At 46.7% G+C, this 12,962-nt stretch overlaps 2 protein-coding genes across 4 annotated transcripts; both read left to right on the plus strand.

Annotated features, from left to right (window-relative positions):
• The first annotated feature begins 889 nt into the window (after positions 1–889).
• Positions 890–9,468, plus strand: EIF5A2 (eukaryotic translation initiation factor 5A2). 3 transcript variants are annotated; one of them, XM_054835221.1, is made up of 5 exons: positions 890–1,012; positions 1,382–1,597; positions 3,057–3,161; positions 4,635–4,766; positions 5,216–9,468. In XM_054835221.1, the coding sequence occupies exons 2-5, from the start codon at positions 1,433–1,435 to the stop codon at positions 5,273–5,275; spliced, it is 462 nt and encodes a 153-aa protein (XP_054691196.1). In that variant the 5' UTR covers positions 890–1,012; positions 1,382–1,432; the 3' UTR covers positions 5,276–9,468. The 3 variants fall into 3 exon arrangements, with proteins under 3 accessions (XP_054691196.1, XP_054691197.1, XP_054691198.1); XM_054835222.1 differs by lacking the exon at positions 890–1,012 and having other exon boundaries at positions 5,216–5,306; positions 8,259–9,468; XM_054835223.1 differs by lacking the exon at positions 890–1,012 and having other exon boundaries at positions 5,216–5,306; positions 8,749–9,468.
• Positions 9,469–9,613: 145 nt separating this feature from the next.
• RPL22L1 (ribosomal protein L22 like 1) lies at positions 9,614–11,994 on the plus strand. Its single transcript, XM_054835224.1, has 4 exons — positions 9,614–9,679; positions 10,039–10,131; positions 10,868–10,989; positions 11,743–11,994. Exons 1-4 carry the CDS (start codon positions 9,671–9,673, stop codon positions 11,885–11,887), a joined length of 369 nt encoding a protein of 122 aa, XP_054691199.1. The 5' UTR covers positions 9,614–9,670; the 3' UTR covers positions 11,888–11,994.
• Positions 11,995–12,962: the final 968 nt, after the last annotated feature.

The following is a 12,962-nucleotide window of genomic DNA, read 5'->3' on the forward strand; positions in this document are numbered from 1 at the left end:
CCCACATGGCACCGGGGAGGGCCAGGCCCCATCCACCGGCAGCTCCACAGAATGCTCTTCGGGTGAATTCAGTCAAACAGCTAAAGGCGTTACGGCATCTAACTTGGAGGGTTTTAACAAAAATAACAATTTGGCTTCATTTTGTTTGGGATCCCTCTGGCTGTATTCACCGCCGCACACCTCTCCTCAGCCAGCACGGGATGCCAAAGGCCAATGGGCTGCGCCGTTAGCGTTGCTGGTAAGGGGGAGAGGAGCCATCTGAGTCTCACGTCTATTGATGAGAACAAGCTTTCACCGTGGCTTCTTGGCAGTTCGAGGCCCTTTTGACTGATTACTGTGGTCCTTTCTGATTATTCTGAAAAGGGGAAACGTTAAGCGGACAAAAGAGCTTTGCGTTGACAGTTAACCACCTCTCACGAGGAAGCTTTATCCCGCCAGGCTTTGTTAACACCCATTTCTTCTCCAATTTGTTTAAAACCCAGTTTACTGGTCAGGAACCCGCCTGACCACCCTTCAGGCGAACCGGCCGCCACAGACGCCTCAGCGCCAAGATGGCGGCGGGGGACAGAGGGGGAGGCTCGGGAGGAGGCGCGCAGCGCCGCCTGGCGGCCGAGGGCCCGCCGGAGTTGCCTCGGTAGCAATGGCGCCGGCGCCGCGCGATTGGCGCGAGGGCGCGCTGAGCCCAACCGCTCTCCGTAGGCGCCGGCGAGGGGCGGGGTGAACGCGCGGGGTGGGCGAAGGCGGGAAGGGTCCCCGGCACGTGGTCTGGCGGCGGGCGGAGAGGAGCGGGGGGGAGGGAGGTGGAAGGCCCCGCCCCCTCGGGAGGAACACGGGCCAATGAGAGAGGCGGCCGGCGGAAGCGGGAGGGCGGGGCTGGGCGGTGCGCGGTGCGCGCGCTCCCCGCCGCCCGCCGCCCCTTCCCGCCGCCCGCCGCAGTGGTCGGGCGCGTGTGCGCGGCGCCGTGCCCCCGCCCCGCCCCGGCCCGCCCGGCCTCCCCGACCGTCCTCGCAAGGTAAGAGGGGCCGCGGCGGCGCTCGGGGACAGCGGCCGGGGCTAGCGGCCGGGGCTGCGGGTGGTTGGGCCGCGGCGCTGAGGGGGACGGGGAAGTGGGAGTGAGGCAAGCCCGGGGACGGGCGCCGCCACCGGTGAGGGCGAGGGGGGGGGAGGCTGGGGGCCTCGGCACGTGGCGAGGCGCGCGGCGCTCCCTGCCCGCCGGGCACGTGTGGCGGAGCGAGGCGGGCGCGGGCCGCCCTCTGCACCCCGGGGCGCCGCCATCGCGCCGCCCTCGCCGGAGGGGGGGGGGGGGGGGGAGGAGGCGGTTGGGTCTCCCGGCCCTTCCCGCCGCCGGGGCTCCGAGCCGACGCTCTCGTTTGCGTTGCAGCCCCCGCCGCCACCCCCCCCCGACCCCCCCCCCCCCCAACCCCCCAGCGCCATGGCCGACGAGCTCGACTTCACCACGGGCGATGCCGGCGCCTCCTTCACCTACCCCATGCAGTGCTCGGCGCTGCGGAAGAACGGCTTCGTGGTGCTCAAGGGGCGCCCCTGCAAGATCGTGGAGATGTCCACCTCCAAGACGGGCAAGCACGGCCATGCCAAGGTGAGCGGCCCCGGGCGGGCGCTGCAAGCCCCAATCTGTTGCACAGCCCGCAGTGTGTGCCCCTGCGGCTCCCGGCCCTCCGAGCGGCATCGCGGTCTCGCTGCGTGCTGGCTGAGAGGGAAGGGTGTAGCGTTTCATTTGGCAGAGTGTTCCGTATCCTGCCTTTGCTTTTCTCACAGCAATGTCTGGTGTGTCGCTTCAGCCCAGAGTTAGCTCAAGGGTTTCCAGTAATATAAAAGGAGGAAGGATTGAGGGCAAGGGGTTGGGTTGGTTTGTTCTTCCCCCCCCCCCCCCAAGTTGTTAAAAAGCTTCAATGCCACTAGTGATAAAACCTGTTTCTGTAGTGGGGGTAGAGTAAGTTCTGGAAGGGGGGCTGATGAAATCACCAGGGCGTGGTTGGATCGTGCTGTCGCTACCCACCAAAGCACTTTTGTGTCTGCCTGTGCTAGCAGACTTTCACTATTGCAGCGCTCGACTTGAGTGCTCACTAGAAGTGCCCGTGTTCTGTTACATAACCCAGAAGAGCTCAGCAGACCATCGTTACCTCTGTGGGCCTGTGCTGGCCCTATTTTGCTGGCTTGCCTCGCTACTTCTTTTCAGCACTGAGTGAGGAGTACCTTCTCCCTCCAGCGTCCCAGCAGGGACATTATTAGGCTGCTGTCTGAGACTGCAGTCCTGCTGCCTAAGCAGCTGGCCTATGTAGCTGTCTGGAGCTTGGACCACTAGGCTCCCCCTTTATTCATTCAGCAACACTTCATGGTGGGTACGTTAGAGTTTAGAGACAGATCTGTTACAAGCACAGACTCGTTAGAGTTGTAATGATCGATGTATGATACATGCAGGTGGGTAAACTATTTAGGGTTTGTCAAAGCTAGAGTATACCAAGCCCTTGCCAGTGTTGTTTTTCCTTTCTCCCTCCCCTTGGTTTTTTTATGGGTTGTTTTCTTAAATACTGAAACGGTTGTGAGAGTGAAAGGACTTGAGAAGAGCAGGCTATGAACTGGTAATGCAAGTGCTGGCTGTAGTGGACAGCTGCTGCTAGCACAAAGGGAGGTGGGAGCTGTTTTAATCTCTGTGTGTTACCACCTCTTCTTTTCTTCCTAACCTTCATGTTGTCACTGACACTGTTGTGTTTCTCGGAACAGCTAGAACTTGAACTAAACGTTCTCTTAACAGCCACGTTCTCTGAGCTCTAGCTTTTTGCTGTAAAACTACAGAAGGCTATGGAAGATAACAGTGGCTGATCTTCGTTCTCATGTCGTTTCTATGGTGTGCTGTGAAAGGGTGTGAGAGGCTCTCTCTTGATGCTTAGGCTGCTTTTGTACTGCAAGCGAAGGGTCTAGGCAGGATCTGGTGTTACCTGTGATCTCCTAGAAAACTGCGTGGAACCAACAATACTGATGGCAATGGCATCTTGCTTCTCTGGGACCAACAGTAACTGATGTTATTTCTCTTGTAGGTCCACTTAGTTGGTATTGATATTTTCACTGGTAAAAAATATGAAGATATTTGCCCATCAACTCATAACATGGATGTTCCGAATATCAAGAGGAATGATTACCAGGTGAGTTAATAGTCACTGTATCCTCTCACACTTTAAGAGGCTTTATATTCCTCGTACCACACATAAACTCTCTTCATCCCAAAACTTGTCTCAGAATTAATGGAACTTGCCTGTCTAGACATGACATTGCTGAACTTGTAGCATTTACTGAATTGTTAAAATTGTCAGAGCTCACTGATGGAGAGCTCCTTACTGCATTAACAACCTCATGTACAGCAGCAATCTTTAGAAAAGACAGGTAATAAACATAACTGAGAAAAGCATTTATTCCAGCTCATGTTGTAAGGTCACTTTTTTGAATAAAGCATATATTGTAGTTTATCATTTCACCCTTACATAGGGTAGATGATTCAACAAGACAGCCTTAAACTGCATCTGGTGCCAATTGTAACTTGCTGCAGTGCTTTCTGCTCCTTGTGTGGAAGCTGGCTTTAGTTGATCTCAAGTAATTTTGGTCCTCCTGAGCTCTGCTCTGAAATATATGTATGGAGGGAACTTGGCAGCTTTTGTAACTTCTGCAGTACCTCCTGTGATATGGATAGTGAGCACTTAAAAGCAGCACACTGCAGGTTCTGAGTTGTAACATGTCAGCTGTCTTCCCATTGTCTTGGGAGTAGTTCTAGTCAGGAACCGATACATCCACATCGGTTGGAAAGCTGCAATTGCTTCACAGAGCCAAAGTTCAGAGTGTTAGCAACTCTTCAAGACAGCTGATGCTGTTTAAATAAAGTGTGACTAGCCTGCCTTAGGCCTCAGGCCTTCCAAGAGATTCTTAATGTTATCTTGGTGATCTTTCTGTCGTGTTCTTGGGTCCTTACTGTACTAAAACTCTTGCTGTTTATCAGACTTGTTAGGGCTGCCTTTTGGGTTTACTGTTATGTGTTCCAAGTTCCCTAACCTGCTCTGTCAAAACAGCTGTTCCCCTTAGCTCAGGCTTTTGTTTAGGCTGAAAACAGTATTCTAAAATTGGTCCAGAGCTTGGTGGATGTTCCTTAATTTATTCGTTATCTTTTAATGTAAATGATAGGATCTCATTGTACAAGTGAAGGTATAGAAGCATACAGTTCAACTGTTGTGTAGTGTGTACACTTTATAAAAGCAATGCCGTTCAAGGAACACCACTGCAGTTACTGTTTCTAATTCACAGGTGTAAAAAGCTGAACCAGTGATCTGGAAGGAGTACATTTTCTAAATCACAAGGATGGGTTTTGCAGTGCCCTACGTACTAGGAAATAACCAGCAGGGTTCTGGCAGTTCTTGATAGCAGACTGGCTTTTGCTACAGTTCCCCTAACTCTCAGCCCTCTTAACTGTTGTTAAAAATTGACTTAAATTATGTTCTTACCTGTTACAAACACAGTACTAAAGAATTAATCTAATAGGTAGAGTTCATTGTGCCTTCTGCTTATCTTCATCTACTGCCTGCTAGTGATTGCTGATGTTAAACTTCCTAAAAGTGCACTTCTCTTCACAGCTGATAGGTATTCAGGATGGGTATCTCTCCCTGCTGACAGAAAGTGGTGAAGTTCGTGAGGATCTAAAGTTGCCAGAAGGGGATCTTGGCAAAGAAATAGAAGGGAAATTCAATGCCAATGAAGACGTGCAGGTAAGTATGCCTAACAGTGCTGTCCGCACAGTGTGGATTGGAGTGTCCAGGCTTTCTTAATCGGGGCCAAGTGTGGAGCTTTGCAATGCAGCCTGAGCAGTCTAATCTGCTATGTTAGCAAACCTGTCTGCAAGTAGCTCTGCAGACTGTCGTCTGTGCTGGGCCACACCAGGTGCTAGTTTGGCTCTATTGCAGGAGCTTGTTCGTCTTCCTCTGTTGTATGAACCTCAAGCTGCTGGCCAGGGTGATATGGCAAAGAGAAGGCTGCAGAAGAGCAAATCAGTGGGATGGGCAGATATTGTGGAAATTCTTCTAAGGACTGACCAGCTTCAGCTTCCTTTTCTCCTCTCAAGAGGGACGGGATAGATACTAAAATGTGAATGTCTGTAACTTCTAGGAGCGCTCCCACTGGCATGGGTTGGAGCTCACCTGTCTGTCTTCTCTTCCAGATATCTGTCATAAGTGCAATGAATGAAGAATGTGCTGTAGCCATAAAGCCTTGCAAATAAAGAGGATCGCCAGGCTCAGGCAACTGCTCAGGTCTGGACAAACCACAGATCTATAAATTTGGTTCTTATTGTCACCAAAGCTCTGGCCTTCACAAGCAACCTCATTTCTTTTTTGAATTGTTAAAAAGCAGTGCTGGATTCTGGATTAGTGTTGCAGGCTAACTGGCAGTTTTCAAAATCACTGAGATTTTAATTCCTTAATTGTAACTATTTTAACATTCCTGTGGGTTTCAGCTATGGATCTAAGAAACCAATCAGGTGTTACTAGTGGATATATTTTTATTTGCTTGAGCAAAACAGTGTTTGTCTGTATGAACAGACAAAATACAGTATTCAGGGGCTTTTAGATAAGCTGGTAGGTATCTAGGATTATAAAGTGACCTAGAGCACAAATAGTATTTTTCTTGACATGTTTAGGTAGAACTGACAATAAAAGTAGCTTCTTTTTTTTTTTTTTCCTCTAAAACTTAAGTATTTTGTGGATTGGGACTCTTGCAGAACTGTAGGTGCCAATCACAACTTTTAGACCAAGAAACTCAAGTGATCAAAAATGCCAGCTGGCTTGACCAAGCCCCAGTGGCCATGTGCAACTTAACTGTATTACCTCTGTATTCTTCTTTGCCAACTCGTTGGCTTATAGTAACAATAAAATGGTGTCAAAGCCTACCTGTGGTTTAGGCGGGCAGTTGGAATATTGGGTAGATAAGACATAGATAGGTCAAGGGGGCACAAAGGTGAGAATGGATGTTAAAGCTATAGACTTTCACTCGAGGCCTTTGTCAGACTTGAAAAATAAAATAGAAAAATGCAGTTCAATTGCTTTCCTTTATTGTATTTATCTTAAACTATAAAAGGGTGACAAACTCCATGGGAATCTGTTGCAGTGCTTCCAGCTTTAGGTTTTAATCTTCAGGTTCAGACCGTATTTTTGTAGCACAGAGACCACACGTTTTTCAAAAAGTGGGACAAACTGTAGCATTGAGCCTAAACTAAATGCATGTGATTCTTTTTAAAAAAATAAAGCTATTGTATTTTCAAAATATAGACTTGACAGACAATACTGAACAACCATGGCTTAACTATAAAAGTAAGTAAATTGCTACATAGCTATGAAAGCTAGCTCCTCTCCAAGGGAGTTCTGAGTCATTGAAACACGCATGCATGCCTCTAACTATTTAGTAGCTTAACAGGCAAACAGAAGGCTTCACAGAACTAGTTGTGGAAGGATAACTAGCCTACTCCTGTTTAAGGTGTTCAACTTGAATTCTAAGACTTGGTGACTCTTCACGAGTGGGGAAACTTCCTTAGCCCGTGGCTCAGACCTCTCTTCACAGTTGCTAAATTGTTTAATGAACTTGCCTTAAGCTTCAGTGGCTGTTGGCTAACGGAGGACAACTTGTAAACGCTCAGCACGCTGCCCTGGGCAGCACGCTGCACAATTCACACTCTTTTGGCAGCGAGAGTCAGACTTCACGCTGCTGTTAACTGCTTAAAATGTTTTGAGCTTAATAGTATGTACTCTCTAATCCCCAAAGGACTCATGGCAACTGTCCTGGACTGCCCTTGTACGTACTGTGGCAGGGCTTAGCAAATCTTGGAGGTCTAATGTAGATGGCAAACACATGCATTTTCCATAGCCTTCTCGTGACAGGGCGTGCAGTACAGTGAAGGTAAAGACAGCAATAAATATACTCTGGTAATAAAGCACAGTTACCTGGGACACCTGGCAGAAGTAGGATACTGCCACACGCTCTTGCCTAGCACAACACATTGCAGGTGAACTCTAAAAATAGCACCTTGACTGAAATGGCAAAACTGCTTTAAAAAAAAAAAAGCTGTAGATGCAAGAGATTGAAATGCATTCAGAACAGTTTTGAAGTGCGTGCCGAATAGTTCAAGTTAGTCTGCACTACGCTCCTTTCTGCCTCCCCATCGAACTAGTACCTGGAAGACAGGTTTTGTTGGCTTTGGAGGTGACTGTGAAACCATCGATGATGGTCTTGACAGCAAGCTGAGCTGTGTGATGTCAGATGGGAAGTCATAGGTTGCTATGTCAAACTAATGCAAGTTCTAATACTATTGGTGCATTATGAATACTTTTAATATTCTTGAAAACGGCAAGAGTTGGATTTGTGCTTGTTCTGGTAGTGCTTTAGTCTACTTTCAGGTACCTGGCTGTCCTCTAAAACCTTGTTGGAAGACAGGTATTTGACGCTACTGGCCCACGATCTAAGCATTTACTTAGACTAAGCTCTCTGGGATGAGGGCTGGCTTTTGTCCTGTTTCTACAAGTGGGCTCCTGGTCTGACTGGAGTTTTCAGGTACTACAGCAATCTAAAGATAGAGGTTTTGTGTCCTCTAGGTTGCTGGAAGAGCCCTCTTTGGGACATATGGATGTCCTTCTGTCGCAACCTTCAGTTCTGCAAGATTTAAACAATTAAGTACTTCATTATAGGTTTTTCTTATATACTTAGTTGTCTTTTGTGAAGCACTTCGAACACATGGAAGTGCAGAGCATTGGCGTGTCATGCATGAAGTTTCCCGTAGGTAGTACATAAGCATGAGTTAAGCATAATCTCCAAGTTTTAGTAAGGTTAAAAGTTGCTTCTAAATTAGAACATGTATTTGAGGCATTTTTTTTTCAAAGTAAGATGTTTCATTTTACTGTCAGAATTGTTTGCAGCAAACTTTGTTTGTAATCAATAGTCCATATAGATGCGTATTTTCAAGATCCCTAACCAAATGCTTAGGGAAATTCTCCTTTCATAGCTTTACTTTAAAACAAATCTTACCAATGTACTTGTTCCGTAGTACTGTCTTAACACTTAAATTGTGTCAAAACTGAGAACTAAACTAATACCTGATGGCAATTGCTTAGAGTGAAGGCTGTGAAAACTAGGAGGTGAAGAAAAGTATTTTTCACTCCAAATAATGCATTTTTTTTATGGCTCCAATTAATTGAGTTTCTCTTACTACTTTACAGAATTGGAAAGACTGCAGTGTTTCCTGCCTCAAATGTTGGCAAATAATACTTTAAGATTTCAATAGATCCTTCTAATTTTTTGCTTATAATGGTGGTTTTTCGACTAGGCTCTTGCTAGTTGAGCCATGTTCTCAGGGCTGTTTTTTTTTAAGAAGTTAGCTGAATTTCATTGTTTTAATGTATCTGCTTTCAAGCCTCTTGCAGGTTTTTCTAATCCACAGCGTACCAGAAATGGTGCACAGTCTGTAGCTTCACAATACAGGTAATTTTACATAATCTGTAAAGAAGTCAAATCTGTTAACAGTTCAAACTCTTATGGTTACTGCAGGTCAGTCTCACAGAATTCAAAATTCAGTAAATCCCACTTTTTTGGTTGAGTAATTTAGAATGTAGTTTGTTACAGTAGAACTAAACTTCAGGAGAAAAAAAAAATAAAGACCATGTTAAGGATATTTCAAGTATCTCTCTTACACTGAGAACGTTAACGAAGGCGTAGATCCTGGAGGCATCATGGTGGGAGTGTGGTGGAGCCTTTGGCAGTTCAGCACGCCCAGAGCATCGGAAGTCTCTCCAGCATCTGCAGCCTGGCCCTACGGTATTCGGCATCTGAGAGTAACTTGGTTTGTGAACTTAAAACCGGAAAGTTTGCTATGTATCGCTGTATCGCAGAAAACCCCTATTCTCAGTTGTCCTGTGCTGTATATTGTAAGCGTAACTTGTTCGGCGTGGCTTTCAAAGTGCGAGGGAAAGAGGACTGACGGTGATGACTTGTTTTACTGACCGTAGCAAAACGCAAACCCTGTCAATCGTGCGAACCGGGAACGGCAGTCCTCGTTGTTCAAACGCGTATCTGTTTTGGAAGCTGCATTGTTTTCAACGCCATGCAAACGAGTGGGGGAAGGATGTAAATGTGTGTTTTGCTCTAGAAATAATAAAGCTGTCAGTGCTGTGGGGAGGGGGGGGGTGCTGGTTAGGATCCCAGGGACCGTGGGAGAGGCTTTAAGGCGGCTCCACAAAGCTCCAGCTCCGCCTTGGGCTCCCGTGAGGGGCCCGTTCTCCATGGTGGCCCTCGGTCCCTGCCCTCAGCCAGCGCCCCCCGCCTCCCGGAGGAGAAACGCTTCACCGCTCGAGCGGCGCGGCCTGCCACTTGTACGAGAGCAAGAGAAACGCTTGCGTTCCTGTCCGACAGAAATAAAAACCGGAAAATAAATACAGGGTGACTCGTTGATGCTAACGACGCGTGCCGCCCCTTCGTGCCGCGAGGAAAGGGCGGGACCGGCTGCGCCCTCCCAGCGTGCCCCGGGCCGCGCTGCCCCACCCCGCGCGCTTGCGTGATGATGTCACCGGCTAGGGTATAAAAGCGTGGCGTGCGCGCAGCGTCATTCTTTCCGCGGGAGCGCCGGGCCGGCAGCATGCCGCCGGTGAGTGCGAGGGGGGCCGCGCCGCGCCGCCCCGCCGAGGGACGGACGGACGGACGGACGGTGCTCTGGTGGCGGGGGGGGGCGCGTGAGGGCCGTGGCGAGGCGGGAGCCGGGGGAGGTGGGGGCCTTCCCGCGGCCGGGGACGAGCGGGCTTCTCCCCGAGAGGGCCTCGAGTGGGTGGCGGCCGGCCGGGGCCTGGCCGAGCTGGCTGCGGTGAGCTTCGTTCTCCGGGCGGTGGCGGCCTGTACCGGCGCCCGCCGCCGCGGTGGCATCATCTGCCGCGCTCCCCCTTCGCTCTGATAAATGCTTTTCGGGTGTGGGGTGTTCTTGTTAATGCTGGGGTTTTTTTTGTGTTTTAGCAAAAGGACAGAAAATCTAAAAAGTCAACCTGGAAGTTTTGCCTTGACTTGACCCATCCTGTGGAAGATGGAATTTTTGATTCTGGGAATTTTGTAAGTCGTGATTTTGCTTATATTTCTGGTGCATAGTATAATAATAGCCTTAGTACGGTACGACAACTGAATTACAACTGAAAAGCTGCATTTTAAACTAGTAAAATCAGCAGCTGTTCTTTATCAGCACTTTTGGAAAGTTTCTTGAGTTTATGTGTGTTTTATAGACAAGATCACAGAACAGTAGGGGTTGGAAGGGACCTCTGGAGATCATCTAGTACAACTCCCTGCTAAAGCAGGATCACCCAGAGCAGGTTGCACAGGATCACGTCCAGGCAGGTTGTGAATCTCTCCAGAGAAGGAGACTCCGCAGCCTCTGTGGGCAGCCTGTCCCACTGCTCGGTCACCCTCACAGTGAAGTAGTTTTTCCTCATGTTGAGGTGGAACTTCCTGTGTTCCAGTTTGTGCCCGTTGCCCCTTGTCCTGTTGCTGGGCACCACTGAAAAGAGTCTGGTCCCATCCTCTTGACACCCACCCTTTAGATATTTATACGCACTTAGATATTTAGAAGATGGTTCATACATATCCATAAATAGAACTATTTTAAATGGAATCCTGTCTTAGCACGGGGATGATTTTTTTAATTACACACTAAAATCTGGCTGCATTGCAAATACTTGCTATCAGGACGTAAGTAAACGGTGATTTTTAATATCGCTATATGGCTAGGGTCCCTTCCCTAGTTCATACCTAGGGTGCCATTCCCTAGTGTTCTATTTCTTTCATGTTGAAACAGGAACAGTTCCTAAAGGAGAAGGTTAAGGTCAATGGAAAAACTGGAAACTTGGGCAACACCGTTCACATTGAACGCCTGAAGAACAAGATCACGGTGACATCAGAGAAGCAATTTTCTAAAAGGTTGGCATAGGTTTCCTTTTGTTGCACTTGTGATAGTGGATTTTGAACAGCGGTATGACAAACGTGACACACTTCTGATACGTACAGAGAAGGTGTTAGCTCTGACTTGCGTGGCACTTGCAAATATTAGTGAAAGCTGTAATTCAAACAAATTTGTAATATTAGATATTAAAAAACCTGTTCTTTAAAACACGGACTTGGTTACAAATTAATGCTCCCTCTAGCATAAGCATAGTAATACAGAGATGCTTTATATAGGTGGTTAGAAGTGCATCAAGGAAGGAGATGCTTTTAAAAGCCATACTGAATTCATGGGTGACTCTTTTTTTCCTTAATTGGTTGTATTAAAATGTATGTGTATGCAATACGTGTTGTGGCAAAAGAACCCCTTACATCAAACGAAGCCTTAAACGGCATAGCATGTTAGGGCATGCAACAGATGAGTGCGCTGGTTAGAGGTACGATTCCTCCTCTGCATCCTGCCTTCGTGTTGCTGATACAGATGCACCAATACGTATTACAACCACTGTTCAATGCTTTTAAGTTACTGGCATTGTGCTCTGTAGTCAAAAAGCATCAAATAATAAATTCTTATGTATCTGGAATGAAAATAGACTGATACATGATGATTTTTTTATTTCTGGATATAATTGGTGTGGTGTTGCCCTGCTAGAGCCGTGTCGTGGGTGGAGTGCAGGCAGCAGTAAGGGTTGTTAAACAAGAAAGTTCTAATGTACGATTACTGTTTTTAAGGTACCTAAAATACCTCACAAAGAAGTACCTCAAGAAGAACAACCTGCGTGACTGGCTTCGTGTCGTCGCATCTGACAAGGAGACGTACGAACTACGCTACTTCCAAATCAGTCAAGATGAAGAAGGATCAGAGTCTGAGGAATAGTTGAAGCTTAGCTTTACACTCAGTACAGCGTACAAAAGACTAGAACATCTATTTATAAGAACATTAACTTATTGGTGAATAAATATTTTGTACTCTGTTTGACAGAGCATGGTTAGTTTTCTAGCCTTTTTCTTTAATTAAAAACCAGCACGAGGAGTCATTTGATTTGCAGTTTTCCTTCCATCCAAATGCAAAAGAACTGAGCCCTTCGCCCAGTACATATGTAGGACAATTACATCAGTCTTTAATTACATTTTTACAAATAATGCTAAGCTTTTTGTGACTAAAAGTACCAGCTCCTTCTGCTAATTTACGTGGAGCTTATATAATATTTAATAATATTTAATAAATGTTTACTTTTAATTAGCTAAAAAAACCCAGGCTTACATATTTTAAAATAAGAGATTTTGTTTCTGTGTGATTTATCTAAATCATTAATTGGTTGTAGTCTTCCTATGTATCCCGCAAGTCAAACTGGAGTGTAACAAAGATTTGTTAGCCAGGTTTATATTGGATTACGAATAAAGAGGTAGAGATGAATCTCATTGCTGGCATCTAGCTCAAACAGCAAAGGAAGCAGTGAGATGTGCTTTAATGTTGACAGATAACAAATTCCATTAAATTCATACAGAATCTCTGCTTTTATGATGGTGTATTTTATGGTTATTCCTTTAAACCTAGCACAAATGACTGATTCTTCATTGAAACACACATCACTGCAGATCCTAGAAAGCTGGTCCTGTTGCTCATGTAATATCAAGAGAAATTCGTTTAGTTTTCACTACAAAAAAGCGCTATTTGTGCTTATGCACTTCAGTACCGTATTCTTTCAAGCTGGTGCTGCACTCCATGTGTGATTAATTAGAATATCTACTCTTGGGTTCCAGTGCAATGGTGAACTTACTTGAAGGCTGTTAGAAGGCAGCTACCTCTTTTGGAACTGCCATGTCAAGTGGGGTTTTAAACACTTAAAGCCAGAAATGGAGTTTTAGGTAATTAAGAGTTAAAACTCTGGAATTAGTAATGCCATATTTGTTTAATATCATAAAACAGGGATGCATGTAGGCTGGGATAC

This window comes from Grus americana, chromosome 9, assembly GCF_028858705.1.
Source record: "Grus americana isolate bGruAme1 chromosome 9, bGruAme1.mat, whole genome shotgun sequence".
Taxonomy (NCBI): domain Eukaryota; kingdom Metazoa; phylum Chordata; class Aves; order Gruiformes; family Gruidae; genus Grus; species Grus americana.

Excerpts from the sequence above, each read along its gene's own strand:
- EIF5A2 (XM_054835221.1), top strand. The coding sequence starts at position 1,433 with ATGGCCGACGAGCTCGACTTCACCACGGGCGATGCCGGCGCCTCCTTC. Across the intron at positions 1,598-3,056 it reads GCAAGCACGGCCATGCCAAG|GTCCACTTAGTTGGTATTGA; the intron begins GTGAGCGGCCCC and ends TTTCTCTTGTAG. Across the intron at positions 4,767-5,215 it reads ATGCCAATGAAGACGTGCAG|ATATCTGTCATAAGTGCAAT; the intron begins GTAAGTATGCCT and ends CTTCTCTTCCAG.
- RPL22L1 (XM_054835224.1), top strand. Across the intron at positions 10,132-10,867 it reads TTTTTGATTCTGGGAATTTT|GAACAGTTCCTAAAGGAGAA; the intron begins GTAAGTCGTGAT and ends ATGTTGAAACAG. Across the intron at positions 10,990-11,742 it reads GAGAAGCAATTTTCTAAAAG|GTACCTAAAATACCTCACAA; the intron begins GTTGGCATAGGT and ends ACTGTTTTTAAG.